Source organism: Microchirus variegatus, assembly GCF_963457635.1.
Source record: "Microchirus variegatus genome assembly, chromosome: 6".
Lineage (NCBI taxonomy): Eukaryota > Metazoa > Chordata > Actinopteri > Pleuronectiformes > Soleidae > Microchirus > Microchirus variegatus.
In genome coordinates this window covers 33590359-33606499 of record NC_139807.1, presented here as the reverse complement: position 1 = coordinate 33606499, position 16141 = coordinate 33590359, and the positions used below count along the sequence as shown (strand labels likewise).

The window sequence follows — 16141 nt, the reverse complement described above, 5'->3', positions numbered from 1 at the left end:
AACACGGATTGAACACAAACGAAATTCATTTCATTCGCTTTAACCATCATTTTAACCATGGCAATAAAGCTGTATTATATATATATATATATATACTCCCCCCTATATATTATGATGATTATGATTATGATTATTATAATTATTATTATTATTATTGTTATTATTAGTAATAATTATAATAAGGCAAGGGCTGTTTTTACTGATATGCATATCTTTTTTACTGAGTTTATATATGTTTTTTTCAGTTATTTACAGTATTTTATTGTTCTTCATATTTATATTGTTTTATAATGTGGGTTATTTTTCTAGTGTAATGTATTTTTTTTTTAAACTAAGTTTATATAGTTTTTTAAAAGCTATTTGCAGTATTTTAATGTTCTTTTCATTTATAGTTTCACATACTTTTTAATTACAAGGTTTTTCCATACATATTTCGCTGGTGTCAGATTATTTATAGCATAAAGGTGATGAACACTGGTTGGAAGGGCCCCCTGGGAATTTTTACTTAGGGCCCCTACAGACTCTAGAATCGCCTCTTGAGTGGAGAAGAGTCAAGTAACCACCTATCAATACAAGCCATAAAGCCATTTAATGATGTTATGTTGTACAACATAACTTTACCACTCTATCCCACTGGATTTTTTTGTTAAATTTATTTTTAAACAACCCCAAAACGGTTTTAAAAAAAAACATCCGGACCAGTGCTTCTATTGTTTTTTTTACTGGGGAAGGAATTGAGAAATGACTGCCACCTAGTGACACTACAACGTTACTGCGGGTTCACAATTTGGCCACGGCATATCCACCGAGTGCTACAAAATACGAGCGTCCGCAAACGCAGCACGGCCTGGTGCTTTCTTGCGCCCCCTTGCGCAACATAAAAGCACTTCACTGTGATGACGTCACTCGCAGAGTTGTCATGGCGTCTTTCAGAGCGACGGCGCTGCTGCTGCTGCAATTTAGCTAAAAAAAATCTGTCGACGGTGTTTGTTCGTCGGGATGGAGAATTACGCGAACCTGCATCGAGGCAGCGACGGCAGCTCCGTGTGCGCCACCATCGACGCGGGGATGAGCGACGTGAGCGGCGGCGGCGGCGGAGGAGCGAAAGCGGCGGTCGACAAACGCAAGAGCAGCGAGGCTCCTCTCGGTACTTTGGTCAGCGGGAGTTGTAATGACAGCACCGCGGACGTCCTCGCTCCGTGTGCGGTCAGTGTCACAGCCTGCAGCGCCGGGGCGGTGGAAGTTTCTTCGCCGCCAGCGCAGGAGGCTGTGAAGCGGGACAGCGCGGCGGCTCAGGGCGGCTCCGGCTCCGGCTCGGGCTCGGGCTCCGAGGATGTGGTCAGTAACGGGATGGGGCATGAGGATGACTCGGTGCTGCTGGCCGCACCAGATAGAGAGGGTGGTGCCGCGAAGTTGGTAAACAACAAAAGCGGAGGTCCGTCGTCGGCTCCGGCTCAGCGCGGCACAGATTTGTGTGCGGAGCGTTCGGCTCTCGGACAAAGTGAAGCCGGGAAACTTGCGCAGTTGTGTCCGGACAATGCAATCACAGCAGCGGCGGCGGCGGCGGCGGAGGCGGCGGAGGCAGCAGACGTAAGGCCAGGGCTGCCCGGTGATCGCACCTTATCCGAGGGATTGCCGAGTGGGAGTGACCGCGACGCGAGCCTCGGCGGAGAGTCCCGAAGCATGGATTCACTCGAGTCCTTCTCCAACCTGAACTCGTGCCCGAGCTCGGACCTGAACAGCGAGGGTCTGGAGGACAGAGGACCGGGTCTGGAGGACAGAGGACCGGCTCTGGAGGACAGACTGGATCTGGCCCTGCACAGCACCGAAGGCACAAAGAGCCTGTGCAGTACGGAGCGAGCCGCCGCCGCCGCCGCCGGACAGTCCATCTACCACATCAAGTGGATCAAGTGGAGGGAGGAGAACACGCCGATCATCACCCAGAACGAGAACGGACCGTGCCCGCTGCTGGCCATCATGAACGTCCTGCTGCTGGCGTGGAAGGTAAAAAATAAAAAAAAGATTAATAAAAAAAAGTTTATTATTAATGAAGTAGGGATGTGAATCTTTGGGTGGCTCACGGTTCGATTCAAAATCGATACTCTATTCAAACGGTTCTCGATTCAAACGATTCTCGATTCAATTCCAATTTTGGCATCAAAACGATCCAGTTTGTATCAGATAATGTGATAATGTGATCACACAAAGGCAAACTTAAGACAAAAGTTAACATTTATTCATTCAAAACAAAAAGCTAACGCGCTAATCGGATCACACACTTGTACTCCGGCTAACTAACGAACGAACTAGCTAGCTGACAGGCTAACGTTAGAAGTGTTGTGTGAGTGTTTGTTGGTGTTTGTTAACGTGTGTTTATTCACGCAGGGTTCACTAATAACTGACTGGTTGTCAGGTTAATTTGCTTTGAGTGACACACGTGAAACACTGTCTGTGACAGTTACTCACTGATAAACTAACTGAGCTAATACTAGTAACGTAGAGTTCACAACAACAGTTAAACTCCAACTGTACACGCAGTACACGCAGTATTACTGCGGTTTTCCTGTGTCGATAAACCAACTGTTCCACTGCTGCGGTACTTGACTCGTCTATTGTTATGTTAAAGGTGCCATATGTAAGAATGTGGTCAAAAACTGTTACTACACTCAAATTCAAAACACCGAGGTCTTTTAGGTTTCATTTTCTGACGTAACTGGTTCAACCCGTGGTTGCTCGGCAGCTGAGACTCTATCGACTGCAATGACTGGTAGACGGCGGTAGGTGGCGCCACATGACGACAAAACATGATTTCAAAACATAAACATGATTTGCAGTCTGCAAAATATATTTTTTTAATGCAAATATTTTGTCTGTACTGTTGTTGTTGGTGAGTTCAGTTTGTTATGAACATTATTCCTGAGTCTCTGTGACATATTAGGAGGATTTTATCATTTATTACATAATGCACCTTTAAAGTTTCCAGTTCTCAGTAGGGATGTGAATCTTTGGTTGGCTCACAATCCAATTCTTAGGCTCACAATACGATTCAAAATCGCTTCTCGATTCAAAAATTGATTCAATGCATAGTGTGTTAAGGCAAATTTTGTCATCAAAACAATCCAGTTTGTCTAAGATAATGTGATAATGTGATCACACAAAGGCAAACTTAAGACAAAAGTTAACATTTATTCATTCAAAACAAATAAAAAACTTACTTCCTGTACAACACAAATAACTTTAGCATAAATAAAAGCTTAGGCTAGCTGCCTTTTTCTCCCAGAAGTTACAAAAATAAACTGTACACAAATAACACAAAGTGGTGTTTTTTCAAAATAGACTTCAATCGATTTTTGCAGTTTATGAATCGATTCAGAATCGTGGATGAATAGAATCGCGATTCATATGTGAATCGATTTTTTTCCCCACCCCTATAATAAAGCAGAGCAGACGATGGATGATGCTCGTGGGTGTAACATTTGATTAAATAAAAAATGTGTAATAATGGACCAATTGTACCAGTGGACCAGTGTAGTGGTGGTTTATACCACAGTCTTCCTAAAACAGGCCACTACAATAACACAAACACTTACTACACTTACACACTTTAACATTTAATGCTACAACATTACTCTGAGTGGCTCTCACAACCAGGATGTGAGGAAGAGGATGATGATGAGAGAATGAGTCTGTAGCTGACGTCTGATCTCAGTGATCCATCAGTTTACCTGGAGTTCTCTGCAGCAGTGAATCTGGACGTATCTTCACGTTTAGATTTGGTAACAGGTTGCAGCTGATCCTCAACACTTCCTGTAAAACACAAACTAAAGAGCGTGTGCGGACGCGTTGATGTGCTGTATGAAGTTTGACTTTAGCAGCAGATAAATCATAAATGTACGTACGTCTGGGATTACACCAGCATTTGCTAGAGTCAAGATTATTTCTGACATTTATGTCTCCTTGTTATTTATGCATCATGTCATTTGGAACAATTCACCTGGATTCCTTTGTGCATAGCTTGTTTTGTTCCGGTCACCTGGTTGTTCCAAGTCCACAAACTGTATTATATCATAATAATATAATATATCGATGGATCTGCCTGAAATGTTACATTTGCAAACGTAAACAAGTGGCACTTCCTGTCTGTACTCCTTTGGTTTATATCCTTAATATTTCAGAAAATACAAGCTTTTGTCTGTATTTGTGAACATTTGTGGACGAGGAGGAAAATCTGCTCAGGAGACATTTATTTTCAAGTGAAAAACAACATGATTTCAAATGACAAGGACTGTATGTTGGTGCGCTCCACACCATTTTCTCCTTTAACAATTACAGTAATAATAAGTAGTAGTTACTATGGCAGTAATAATAAATTGTGATGTGTGTTGATATCCAAGATTAACATGAACACACACACACACACACACACAGGAGACGCCCAGCTTCAGTGCCAGTGGTTTGTGTAATAAATATAAATAATATAACTAGTGTAGTAATAAATGTGTGTGTGTGTGTGTTGCAGGTGAAGATGCCACCGATGATGGAGATAATAACTGCAGAGCAGCTGATGGAGTATCTCGGTGAGTGTTTGTCATCATCATCATCATCATCATCATCATCATCATGACTCTAAAGGGAAAACTGCTGCACTGACTTTTCACCACGTGTCACCTGATGCACGCTGGTATTTCTTTATTTTATGTTTATATTTGATTTGTTTTGTATATGAAAACTCGTGTCACTGCTGCAGAACACGATCTGGCCTTAGCTGAAGAAGGAACTGTGGTCGTGATGACAGGAGTCATCCATTTGAGTGCATGTAAGGGTGTGAATCACAGGGGAACTCATATATATACACATAGGATACATGGACCATGATGCAGATAATATCACAACACAACGATTCTGTGATAATCAATATATTACAAGACACTCCGAGATATATCAGCATATCTGTCTAACTCAGGGCTCTCAAACTCAAATGACCTGGGGGCCTCATGAGGTTCAAGACTGGTCAGTAGGGGGCAGTCAAGTGAATAAAAGCCCAACTGTGTGGGGGGGGAAACAACTTCTTATTTATGATCCAAAAACAAACGTTTAAGCAGCGGGCCACATGAAGCCGATCGGAGGGCCTCATGTGGGCCGTGGGCCATAAGTTTGAAACCACTGGTCTAACTGAAGGAAACATGTCGTCAGTGAAACGTTAAAAGTGCAGCTTCCTCTTCTTCAGCCGGGTCACTTCCACACAAGTTTCCTTAATTAGTTAGAGCAGCGCCACCGTGAGGAGACGTGAAGTAGTGACGCCCCAATGAAACAACTCACACTCAAAATGAGCTTGGGGCCAGTGAACTTCTAGTCTGGTCAGGAGGGGGCCAGGGGGAGGGGGATTAACTGTTTAGTAATTAAACAGTTTAATTATATCTTGATAACCATCATGATAAAATATTTAGGATGATATTGCACACCATTTCAAAGTAAAAGCGTTAGTTTTGATCCATAATTCACAAAAACATAATTGTGATGCAAAATGAATCGACAAATCAATCAAATCAAAAAATTAATTCTAAATAACATTAAATCAAATGTTGAATGTATAGAAACGTCTTAAAGTGAACGGCCACAGGACGTTGACTGGGGGGGTCGCAAGTGTGAGACTCCTGCTTTAGAGCGACTTCATTTGTGAATTAAAATACTGATATTTGCTCAGGAGTATTGATGATGGTATTACGCGACGATGATCTATATATATATATCTTTAACTAACTAGACACACACACACACACACACACACACACACACACACACCCTCAGTTGGACCTCTCACTCATGCTCGTGCATCAAAAACACTGAAACTGTCCGTGAGCCAAACATGTATATAACACAATGTTATATTTTGTTACCGTTTAAAGAAACGTTTCCCGTTGAGTCCACGCGTGTAAACATAGAAACACGTTAAGCAGCAGCTCAGAGTAAACAGAGTAAACAATCTTGTGTTTCACTTCCTCTCAAATCAGAGCTCAGCTCAGGTCACATAGATATATCAGAGTCAACACAGAGAGGAATGAGAGCAGGTGAAATACTCACAACTCTGCTCTGAATCTGACCTTCTGACCTTCATAACTCACATGTCTCTGCACCATCAAACACAGAGTCTGGTTACAGCACAGCTACGCTGTCTCCTCCTCAGTGGTGTCTCCTCCCAAGTGTCTCCTCCTCACTAGCGTCTCCTCCTCACCAGCGTCTCCTCTCAGTGTTAGTGAGTCACACAGAGTTTATCTAGTCTCATGTTCAGTAGCTGCTGATAATCCCTGATAATCATAATCTGTTTAGGGTTGAGGATCCTGACCCACGAGAACCAGAGACTGTGTGTGATTTAAAACAAGGCAAAGATAAACAATTAAAGCAGTCATTAAATATATATGTATATATATATATGTGTATATGTAATATAAGCCAACATAAAAAAAATAAATCAGTAATACAAGATAAACAATCAAATAATCTGTGCATGTGCAATAAAAATCTATAAAAAGTATTTTGTTCAGCCAGAGCTGAAAGGCAGTGAGGAGCCTGCACCTCCTGGTTTTTTGTTTTATAATGGAGATCTTGGCATGAGCAGGAGGAGCTGCTGCACATGCAGGAGGAGCTGCTGCATGTGTGAGCAGGAGGAGCTGCATGTGCAGGAGGAGCTGCATGTGCAGGAGGAGCTGCTGCATGAGCAGGAGGAGCTGCTGCATGAGCAGGAGGAGCTGCTGCACATGCAGGAGGAGCTGCTGCATGTTTGAGCTGCTGCACTGACCTCAGAGCTTTGTAAAGGTCTGTCATCATGACATTAAAGGTCCTAAAAACAGCAGCATTTTCAAACAGATTCAGACACAGGGAGGAAACTTCTGTGAGGAGCAGGAGCAGGAGGAGTAAGAATAGTCCGGGGTTTTCCCTGTTGTGGACTTTCTCTAAAGTCTTTATCTCAGTTGACAGAATAAGAATAAAAGCAGAAGCTGCAGCTCATCACCATCATCACTGTATCATCACTGTCTCACTGACCTGGACACTGTGTTGTTATTAACATCATTATTAGCTTTAGAAACATTGAACGTTGTGTTTGTTTGAAGAAACTCCAGATGACACACACGTGTCCTCCATGTGTCACTGTTTTTACTTCATGAGTCTGTTGATGGAATTCCTTTGAGTAACTTTAGAGACGTGTTGACAGTGTTGACGCCACGCTCGCTGCTGCCAGGTCATCATAAATAATCACATATTTACAGCAGAGTTTAAAAAGTACGACTGGAGAGTGTGTGTGCGTGCGTGTGCGTTTGTGTGTGTGCGATGCCACAGTGAACTCAAATCATGTCGATGTGATTCATAAAAGCAGCAGTGGTTATAATTCTTCTTCTTTAAATGTAGATTCACAGACTTAACCAGTTTATTTTATTAGAGCTGAAACGATTAATCCATGAATCGATTATTTATCGATTACTAAATTAATCGTCAACTATTTCGATAATTGATAATCGCTTTCACGAAATGTTTTCATGATTAAAACCAGATTTCTGATTGTTTCAGCTTCTTAAATGTGAATATTTTCTTGGTTTCTTTGCTCCACATAAACAAAGAAATCATTCAAACTGAATCATTTTGGTTTTTGGACAAAAACAAAGACTTTAGAGAACGTCGTCATTTCCAGCTCCAACGTTTTTTTTAACATTTTCTGTCATTTTATGGACCAAATTCATTCATCGATTCATCGATTACGAAAAATGATGGTTAGTTGCAGCTCTAATTTATTAATGATCATGTCTCTGTGTGTCCTCATGTAGGAGATTACATCCTGGAAACCAAACCTAAAGAAATATCAGAGGCTCAGCGACTCAATTATGAGCAGGTAAGAGCTGCTCGGACAACACACAACACAACACAACACAACACAACACAACACAATTGAACTGTTTCTGTTTCTGAGTGGAGCTGAAACATCAGCAGTAGAAGTGAAACGTACGTGTGTTCATACATTTGCATAATGAAGGTCAGAGTTCTGTCGTATGGAAATAAACTCTGAGTTCATTATAAACAACATCAAACTGCAGGTGAGAGTTTTACACACTGATCTGTTATATAAGATGAAGGAGGAGGAGGAAGAGGAAGAGGAGGTCACATGATGTTCTGTGTGAACGCTCACACACACACACACACACACACACACAAACATGGCTGCATTCAGCTCACGGCTGTGACTCACTGTGTGTGTGTGTATCTCGAGTCAGATGTGCAGATGCAGCTCCAGCAGCTGATGGAGTGAGTGGGTGTGGTCAGTGGGTGTGGTCAGTGGGTGTGGTCAGTGGGCGTGGCCTGACCTCCTCCAGCACATCTGTGAATGATTCTCAGCCTCACTTAGAGCAGAGAGTAAAAACAGTTTCCTCACAGTCGGCTTCTGCTAAATTTAACTGAAAATAAAAGCTCTTAAATAAAGCAGCTCTCAGCATGTGAGGTTATGGTTTAAGTATGTGTTATTATAGTTATTATGATGCTCTGACCTTAGAGCTCCTCATGTCCTGGTGTCCTCGTGTCCTCATGTCCTGGTGTCCTCATGTCCTGGTGTGTGTGGACAGACTTCTGCAGGATGAGAAGATGAGATGTTGTTTATCATCAGACTAAAGGTTTCCTCCTGGTGCATTTTTATTCTTTGTAATAACAATGTGGTTTAAATGTGAATTATTAGAAACCAAGAGGTTTACACACACACACACACACACACACACACACACACACACACACACACACACACACGTATCTAGAGCAGTCAGTGATGCGCGTCATGACTCTGACCCACATTCTGTCACATTACAGTCGAGTAAACTCTTCATTATTTATAGCTCCCACTCATTAGTGCAGTTATGTAACAGTTAAGTGCAGCTTTAGACCTTCATATTTTTACATTCTTGAGTTCATTTATTCAGGCTTTGATTGAGCATCGACACAATAATTATTCTAGAATGTTGTTATTCTAGAATGATGTCACTGTTTCTCTGTCAGTTGATGTGATTGTTGGAGCAAAAGCAGAGAAAAACAAAGAGTTCTTTACTTACTGCATGAGTGACTGATGCTCATCATCTGATCTGTGAGCTGAGCTTAGATGAGCTGAGCTCATGTGTCTATGTTGTGGTAAATCTGTGCTCCATTAAACAGTTTAGTTAATCCTTCCATCACTGCTGCTCATCAGAGTCCTGATCCACGATCTCAGGACGACTTTTCTCCTCAGATCCACATCAGAGCTGCTGGATCTCACTGTTCAGACGATGAAGACGATGTGTGCTCGCTCTCTTTAAACTTCATGTTCATGTGGTTTCGTTCTTTTTTCTGCAGAGAGGAGAAAACAAAATGAAGGATGTAAATGATGTCAATTATAAGTGATGTTAATCTCAGACGTTGTTTAATCCCAGTGTCTGTGTCTCCGTCAGAACATGAGTGACGCGATGGCCGTTCTTCACAAACTACAGACGGGTCTGGACGTGAATGTCAAGTTCACAGGAGTCCGAGTCTTTGAATACACGCCTGAATGCATCGTCTTTGATCTTCTGGACATTCCTCTTTACCACGGCTGGCTGCTTGACCCTCAGGTCAGTTCACTCTTCATCATCATCATCATCATCATCATCATCACCTGACGACTGTCACTCGTCTGTCGTCAGTTCTTCTGTTAGATCTAAACTGTGATGATGTTCAGAACCTTCTCTGTCTTTGTCTGATCTTCATCTTCAGATGAAGGACATCGTCAAAGCTGTGGGAAACTGTAGCTACAACCAGCTGGTGGAGAAGATCATCTCCTGTAAACAGTCAGACAACAGTGAACTGGCAGGAGAAGGTGCTGCTCCTCACACTCTTCACTCACCTGCTCCTCATCATCTCTTCATCATCTTCTCCTCCTCATCTCTAACCTCCTTCATGCTCCTCTTCCTCCTCATCTCCTCCTCCAATCTCTTCTCCTCCTCCTCTCTGACCACCTGATCTCCTCTTCACCTCCTCTGACCTCCTCCTCATCATCTCCTCCACATCTCTTCCTCTCTGACCTCCTCCTCATCTCCTCCTCCTCCTTCTCATCTCTTCCTCCTCTCTGACCTCCTCATCTCCTCTCTGACCTCCTCCTCCACTCTGATCTTCCTCCTCATCTCTTCCTCTCTGACCTCCTCCTCATCTCATCCTCCTCTCTGACCTCCTGATCTCCTCTTCACCTCCTCTCGGACCTCCTCATCATCTCCTCTTCCTCTCCACATCTCCTCTTCCTCCTCATCTCTGACCTCCACTCTCTTCTCCTCTTCGCCTCCTCTCTGACCTCCTCCTCACCTCCTTACCATCCATTAATAACTTAAATCTTTGCTCATTTGCTGCTGATTTTCAAGCTTAAGTCAAATGTGCATCAGTGACTTGAGTTTTTCCCTGAGTTTAATAATAATCTTCAGGATTATTTTCAGGATAATCTGACACTGACTCACTGTCTCAGACCTGGAGAACATATATATTTTAGACTCGTAGACTCCACAGTTCAATCTCTTCTTGAAAATCCTCGTCCAAAGACGCAGTGAAACCCGTCGACGTGTCGCGCTCTTCATCTTCATCATCATCATCATAATCTCAATCTCATGGTGTTTCAGGGATTGTAGCAGAGCAGTTTCTGAGCAGCACAGCCACTCAGCTCACGTACCACGGATTATGTGAGCTGACGTCCATCGTTCAGGAAGGAGAACTCTGTGTCTTCTTCAGGAACAACCACTTCAGCACCATGATCAAGTACAAGGTAAACGCTCACCTTCATCATCATGGTCTTCATCATCATCATCACCATCATCATCATCATCATCATGGTGTGTGTGTGTGTCTCAGGGTCAGCTCTACCTCCTCGTCACAGACCAAGGTTTCCTGACGGAGGAGAAAGTCGTCTGGGAAAGTCTTCACAACGTCGACGGAGACGGAAACTTCTGCGACTCAGAGTTCAGGCTGCGTCCGCCGTCGGATCCAGAGACGGTTTACAGAGGACAACAGGATCAGATAGACCAGGTCTGAACCACAGGATCAGATAGACCAGGTCTGAACCACAGGATCAGATAGACCAGGTCTGAGCTCTGCTGCAGGCAAGACCAGCACAACTGATTCACCACCACGCTGAGATGGTGAAGGTGGATCTCTGATGCCACTTAAATACTTAAATAATACTCCAGTTTTATAATACTTATATATACTCTATTTTAACCTCTTCTTCTCGGTTGCCCCTGGTACCGGGGCAGCGACAAAAGCGTCATAAAACCATGTCTAACTTTAACAAACACAGACATGCTGTATACCCACAGAACGGTCAGAAACTCAGCTAAAAGCTCATATAAACCATTCTGATGTTCACCAAACACAGTTAAAACACACATGGATCAAACCAGCAGGAGCGGAAAAAAACGTCACAGCACACTCGTGTCACCGGAGCGTCAGCGTGATTATGTAAACCAAAAAAGCATGTGTCGACTGGACAGCGGAGAATCTACAGATTCTAACGGTACAATTTTTATCACTCTACGACCAAGATTCACGGATCCAGCCCCAAAATAAGAGCAGAACAACAACTGCGACATTAAAACGATTAGAGAAAGGCTAATGTCCCCCTAAATGGGTCATATGCATTTATGTCCTTTTGACTCGCTAATGAAGTGATTGACACACATTTGGAGACCGGGGTCTGATTCTACCGGTTTAGACGTTTAAAACGAGCTGTCAATCACCCTAATTGACCAAGGTAAGCCAGAGCTATGGTGCTGAGTAACTGAAGACGCTGCAGAGTCACAGAGTTGTTATTACGCACCACACAGGAACCATCCATTTACAGACAGTTATCATATATTTTTTTTGAACGCTTAGACATCTCTTTACTAAAACCTCTGTAATTTCACTCTGCTTCACTTCAGCAGCATCATACTTTGCACAGCTCATGTCCACATGTTGTTACATGACCTCCATATGGTTTTAAGCTCCTACTGCATATTTAAAGGGGATATTTGCTTTAAAATGCAATATTTTTTTAGGCGAGAGAAAAAAATCCTTCAGTTATGCTGTGTTCTATGTACATTTACTCTGACAATCCACATAGAGATCAAGAGCAATAATCCACATAGAGCTTGTAACTGCAGAGGTTCACTCTATTTAGTTTGGGTATGTCATTTTAGAGCAGGGACTCCAAAAAGAGGGTCAGGGAAGAAGAGGTTAAACACTTAAATAACCCTCTAAACACCTAAATAAAACTCTACTTAAATACTTAAATAATACTCTACTTAAACACTTGAATAATACTCTTAACACTTGAATAATACTCTATAGGACCAGTCTGGTCCAGTTAATCTCACATTATTCTGTCGTCGCAGCAGTTTCTCTGGTGAACGTTTGAGTTAAAACCAAACTAAAGTTCATCAAAGTTCATTAAAGTTCATCAGTGTTGGAAAAGTCACACAGAGACAAAGTTACAAAAGTTTACTCTGTATTTGACTCACATTAAAGGTTCTTTACTCATTTCCTCAGTGAAACACTAGAGTAGAACATCAGAACCCCAGTAGAACCCTCACACTAACACCAGTGTTGTTATCTTGTGTCTCTGACGGTGAACGTTTGTGCTCCTCAGGATTATCTGATGGCTCTGTCGCTGCAGCAGGAGCAGCAGGAGCAGCAGGAGCAGCAGAGTCAGGAGCTGCAGTGGGAGCAGCTTCCTGAAGGCATCAGTGACTTAGAGCTGGCTAAGAAGCTCCAGGAGGAGGAGGACCGACGAGCGTCGCAGTTTTACCAGGAGCAGGAGCAGGAGGCGGCAGGAGCAGCTCAGGTGAGGAGGAAGGAGAACACTGTGACACGAGAGAGGGTTAGTAACTGATGGAGGAGGAGGAGGTGAAGGAGAAGAGGAGAGGAGAACTTAGTGGTGACTTCACTCAGAACAGATGTTTGTGCTTCAGGGTCAACAGGAAGGAGCTGAAGGAGACGAAGCAGACAGAGGAGGCGCAGGAGGAGGTGGAGCAGCAGTGGGAGCTGGGACAGGAGGAGGAGGAGGAGCAGGAGCAGGAGGAGGAGCCACAGCAGGAGGAGGAGGAGGAGCCACAGCCAGTCCAGGAAAACAGTCGAGCAGCGGGGAACGCAAAAACAAGAAGGAAGTGAAGGAGAAAGACAAATGTGTGATTTTGTAACACACAGTGTGTGTGCGTGTGCGTGTGTGTGTGTGTGCGTGTGTGTGTGTGTGTGTGTGAGGAGAAAGAAGATGGTTCTGAAGGTTCTTGTGGTTCTGGTGGACTGAAGCTCACTGATGACAAACAAAGGAAGGAGACACCAGAGGAGAGACTGTTCAAACCACTGGTGCCTGCTGTCATCTGAGGAATTCAACAACAACAACAACAACAACAACAACAACAACAACAACAACAACAACAACAACAACAACAACAACAACAACAACAACAACAACAACAACAACAACAACAACAACAACAACAACAACAACAACCACCCGTCCGTCCGTCTTCATGGATTCGGCCAAACTTTGTTCCTGTGACTCGTTTTGTTTGTGACGTGAGTTTAAATCTGTGTTTGACTCAAAGATCGAAAGAAACTTTGTTACGTTTTCAAAAGAAAAAGACAAATCGATCATTTCACTCGTTTTTTTTTTTCGTTATTGCAGATTTATACGTTTGTTCTTATCAATAATCAATAATCACTAAATATAAACAAAGATACTTTTTTTTTTCCACTTGTTACATTTCGCCGTTTGCCAACGTTTCAGTGACGCTGCAGAGTTTTGGGGAGAAATGTAATGTTTCCCTGAAAATGAGAGGGATTTTATTATAACACACACACACAGAGACACGCTCACACACACACACACACACACACACACACACACACACACACACCAAGAAAACGTGAGACATTTAACGTCTTCAGTGACAAACTCGGCGTCACAGACGTGGACTGAGATTTGTGTGTGCATGCGTGTGCGTGTGTGTGTGTGTGAGTGTGTGATCTCAATCTTAATCTCAACAGTTTCCACACGAGCAGCTTTCATTAGCGTTAAATTCAGAAAATGGTTTGAGCTGAAAATTCACCCAGAGCACTGACAGTCTGTGGTTTCACCCTTTCACCGTGTGTGTGTGTGTTCTTGTACTTCCGGGACACTGAGGACCAGTGAGGGTTTTTAACCAACACAGTGAGGACATTTTGTCCAGTCCTCACTTTGTCTTCTTTCAAATCACTTCCTTAGGTTGTAAACATGTTATAATCTGTTTTTAACACAGATCCTCAATTTGGTACAAAAACCCAGTTGTCTAGCCCTTTTGCTCTGGGGCTCCACCTGCAGACATTTTATGGTACTGCATCCATTAGTCATTCGTGAAGTAGATATTTGTAATTGTGTTGATTCATAAAGTGTAAATTTCTGGTCCTCACTTTGTCAGCACTTTTACCCAGTCCTCAGTATGCAGCAAGTACAAGAGTGTGTGTGTGTGTGTGTGTACATAGTCACCTGACACGCGGTTGAAGACTTTGTGTCGTCGTGGTAACGTGCGACTGCCTCCTGAGAAACTTTTCTATCTTTACATTCCAACTGGATGCCTTCAGGATGACGATGATGATGAAGATGTTTCCTCCTGAGTGTGAGCTCCTCCTAACAACAACTTTCTGTTTTGTATGTATATAAATATTATATATATATATATAAATCTATATAAATACGACGCCTTACAACATTTCAGCGTATTTTCTAAGACGAAAAGGAAACGGGCGTAATTACAACAACCAGACAATCCATGCATTTTCCACACAGACGTGACAAAACCCTCTCAGGCCTTTGACTCTCAATCTTTGTACCGACAACAACAACAACAACAACAACAACAGCGCTGCTCCTGTGAAATAAAAACCCTTCTTCAGGGTAAAAGAACATTAACTGTACACTTGTGTTTTCACGCTGCTTAAATAAATCACAGATGATCATCAGACGAGAGCGAGGAGTTAGAGGAACGACGGCTTTGTGACGTTCAGCTGTTTATTTTTTCTTTTTCTTAATCTTTATGGAGTTTCCCCTCGTTTGTGTTTGGTCGTCAGCATGAAAAACGCTGATTAAAACATTCCAGTGGAGTTGAAAAGAAAAACGATGGAGATTTTCTTCATATGAGGATCGTTTCGGTCGATCTTTTTCCCTCTGTGACGCGTTTGTTTCAGCCTGTGATGAATCAGAAGGATCTGCTGTGTGTGTGTGTGTGTTTAAAATGCTGTACAGTTAGTTGGTGGTCGTTGAACTTCTATTCGTTGTATAATTGGTTTTGCACTGTTACGTTTATATGCACTAATGGAAGAGAAAACATACCTCATTTTATACACGACATAAAAGAGTGCTGTTGTTCTTTAAAGAAGAATTCTAATAACGGCCAAAACGAATCCACTCTGAAGCCGAGAGAATAAAAAGAACAAAAGGGCTGATTCAATATGTTTGGCTTAAAATGATGAAAGAAGATTAGCTTCAACAGAAGTGGCTGAACTTTGACCTCTTCAGGTTCAGGTGGTTCACTGAGATGATGAAGGTCACAGAGGAGGTCGTCATGACCGAATGTCGCTGAATCCTTAATTCAGGGAGCAACAGATTTCTCTCGATTATCATTCTGACAAACAGGAAACGAAAAGCTGGAGAGGTCGTTTGGTTCCACCGTGCAGAACAATCTGAAGAACCTCACATGGTGCATGTACAGTTTAGTGTCGACTGAAAACTTATAATCTAATCTGATTTTGGTCCCTGAGATTATTTCCACTGTGCAGCTCTTTACGTTCACAGAAAACACGACGACTCGTGGTTCAGTTGAGTTGATTTCAATGTTCATCGATTTGCTTCAATGACCAAATAATGTATGTAGCCTTTCACATTACAGTCACACATTGTACATGGTGATATACATATATAAATATATATATATATATAAATAACTCAATGCCTTATAGACGAGGGACATTCAACCTGATTAGAGTTTACCAGGATAATAAAAATCTAAGATCAACAGCTGCTTGGTTTTTGTCGTTGATTTCACTCTGGATTATTTTTGCTCTAACGTTTTTTAACCAGTTCAGTTATTTATTTATGACGTTC

General features: G+C 42.5%; 1 protein-coding gene across 1 annotated transcript; it reads left to right on the top strand.

Annotated features, from left to right (window-relative positions):
* Positions 1-999: 999 nt before the first annotated feature.
* On the top strand, positions 1000-15971 carry mindy2 (MINDY lysine 48 deubiquitinase 2; the record flags this gene model as incomplete). Its single annotated transcript, XM_083891313.1, has 9 exons — positions 1000-2004; positions 4520-4577; positions 7818-7882; positions 9456-9614; positions 9757-9859; positions 10647-10789; positions 10876-11049; positions 12650-12844; positions 12972-15971. The coding sequence occupies 9 exons, from the start codon at positions 1000-1002 to the stop codon at positions 13197-13199; spliced, it is 2130 nt and encodes a 709-aa protein (XP_083747439.1). The 3' UTR covers positions 13200-15971.
* Between the last annotated feature and the right edge of the window lie 170 nt (positions 15972-16141).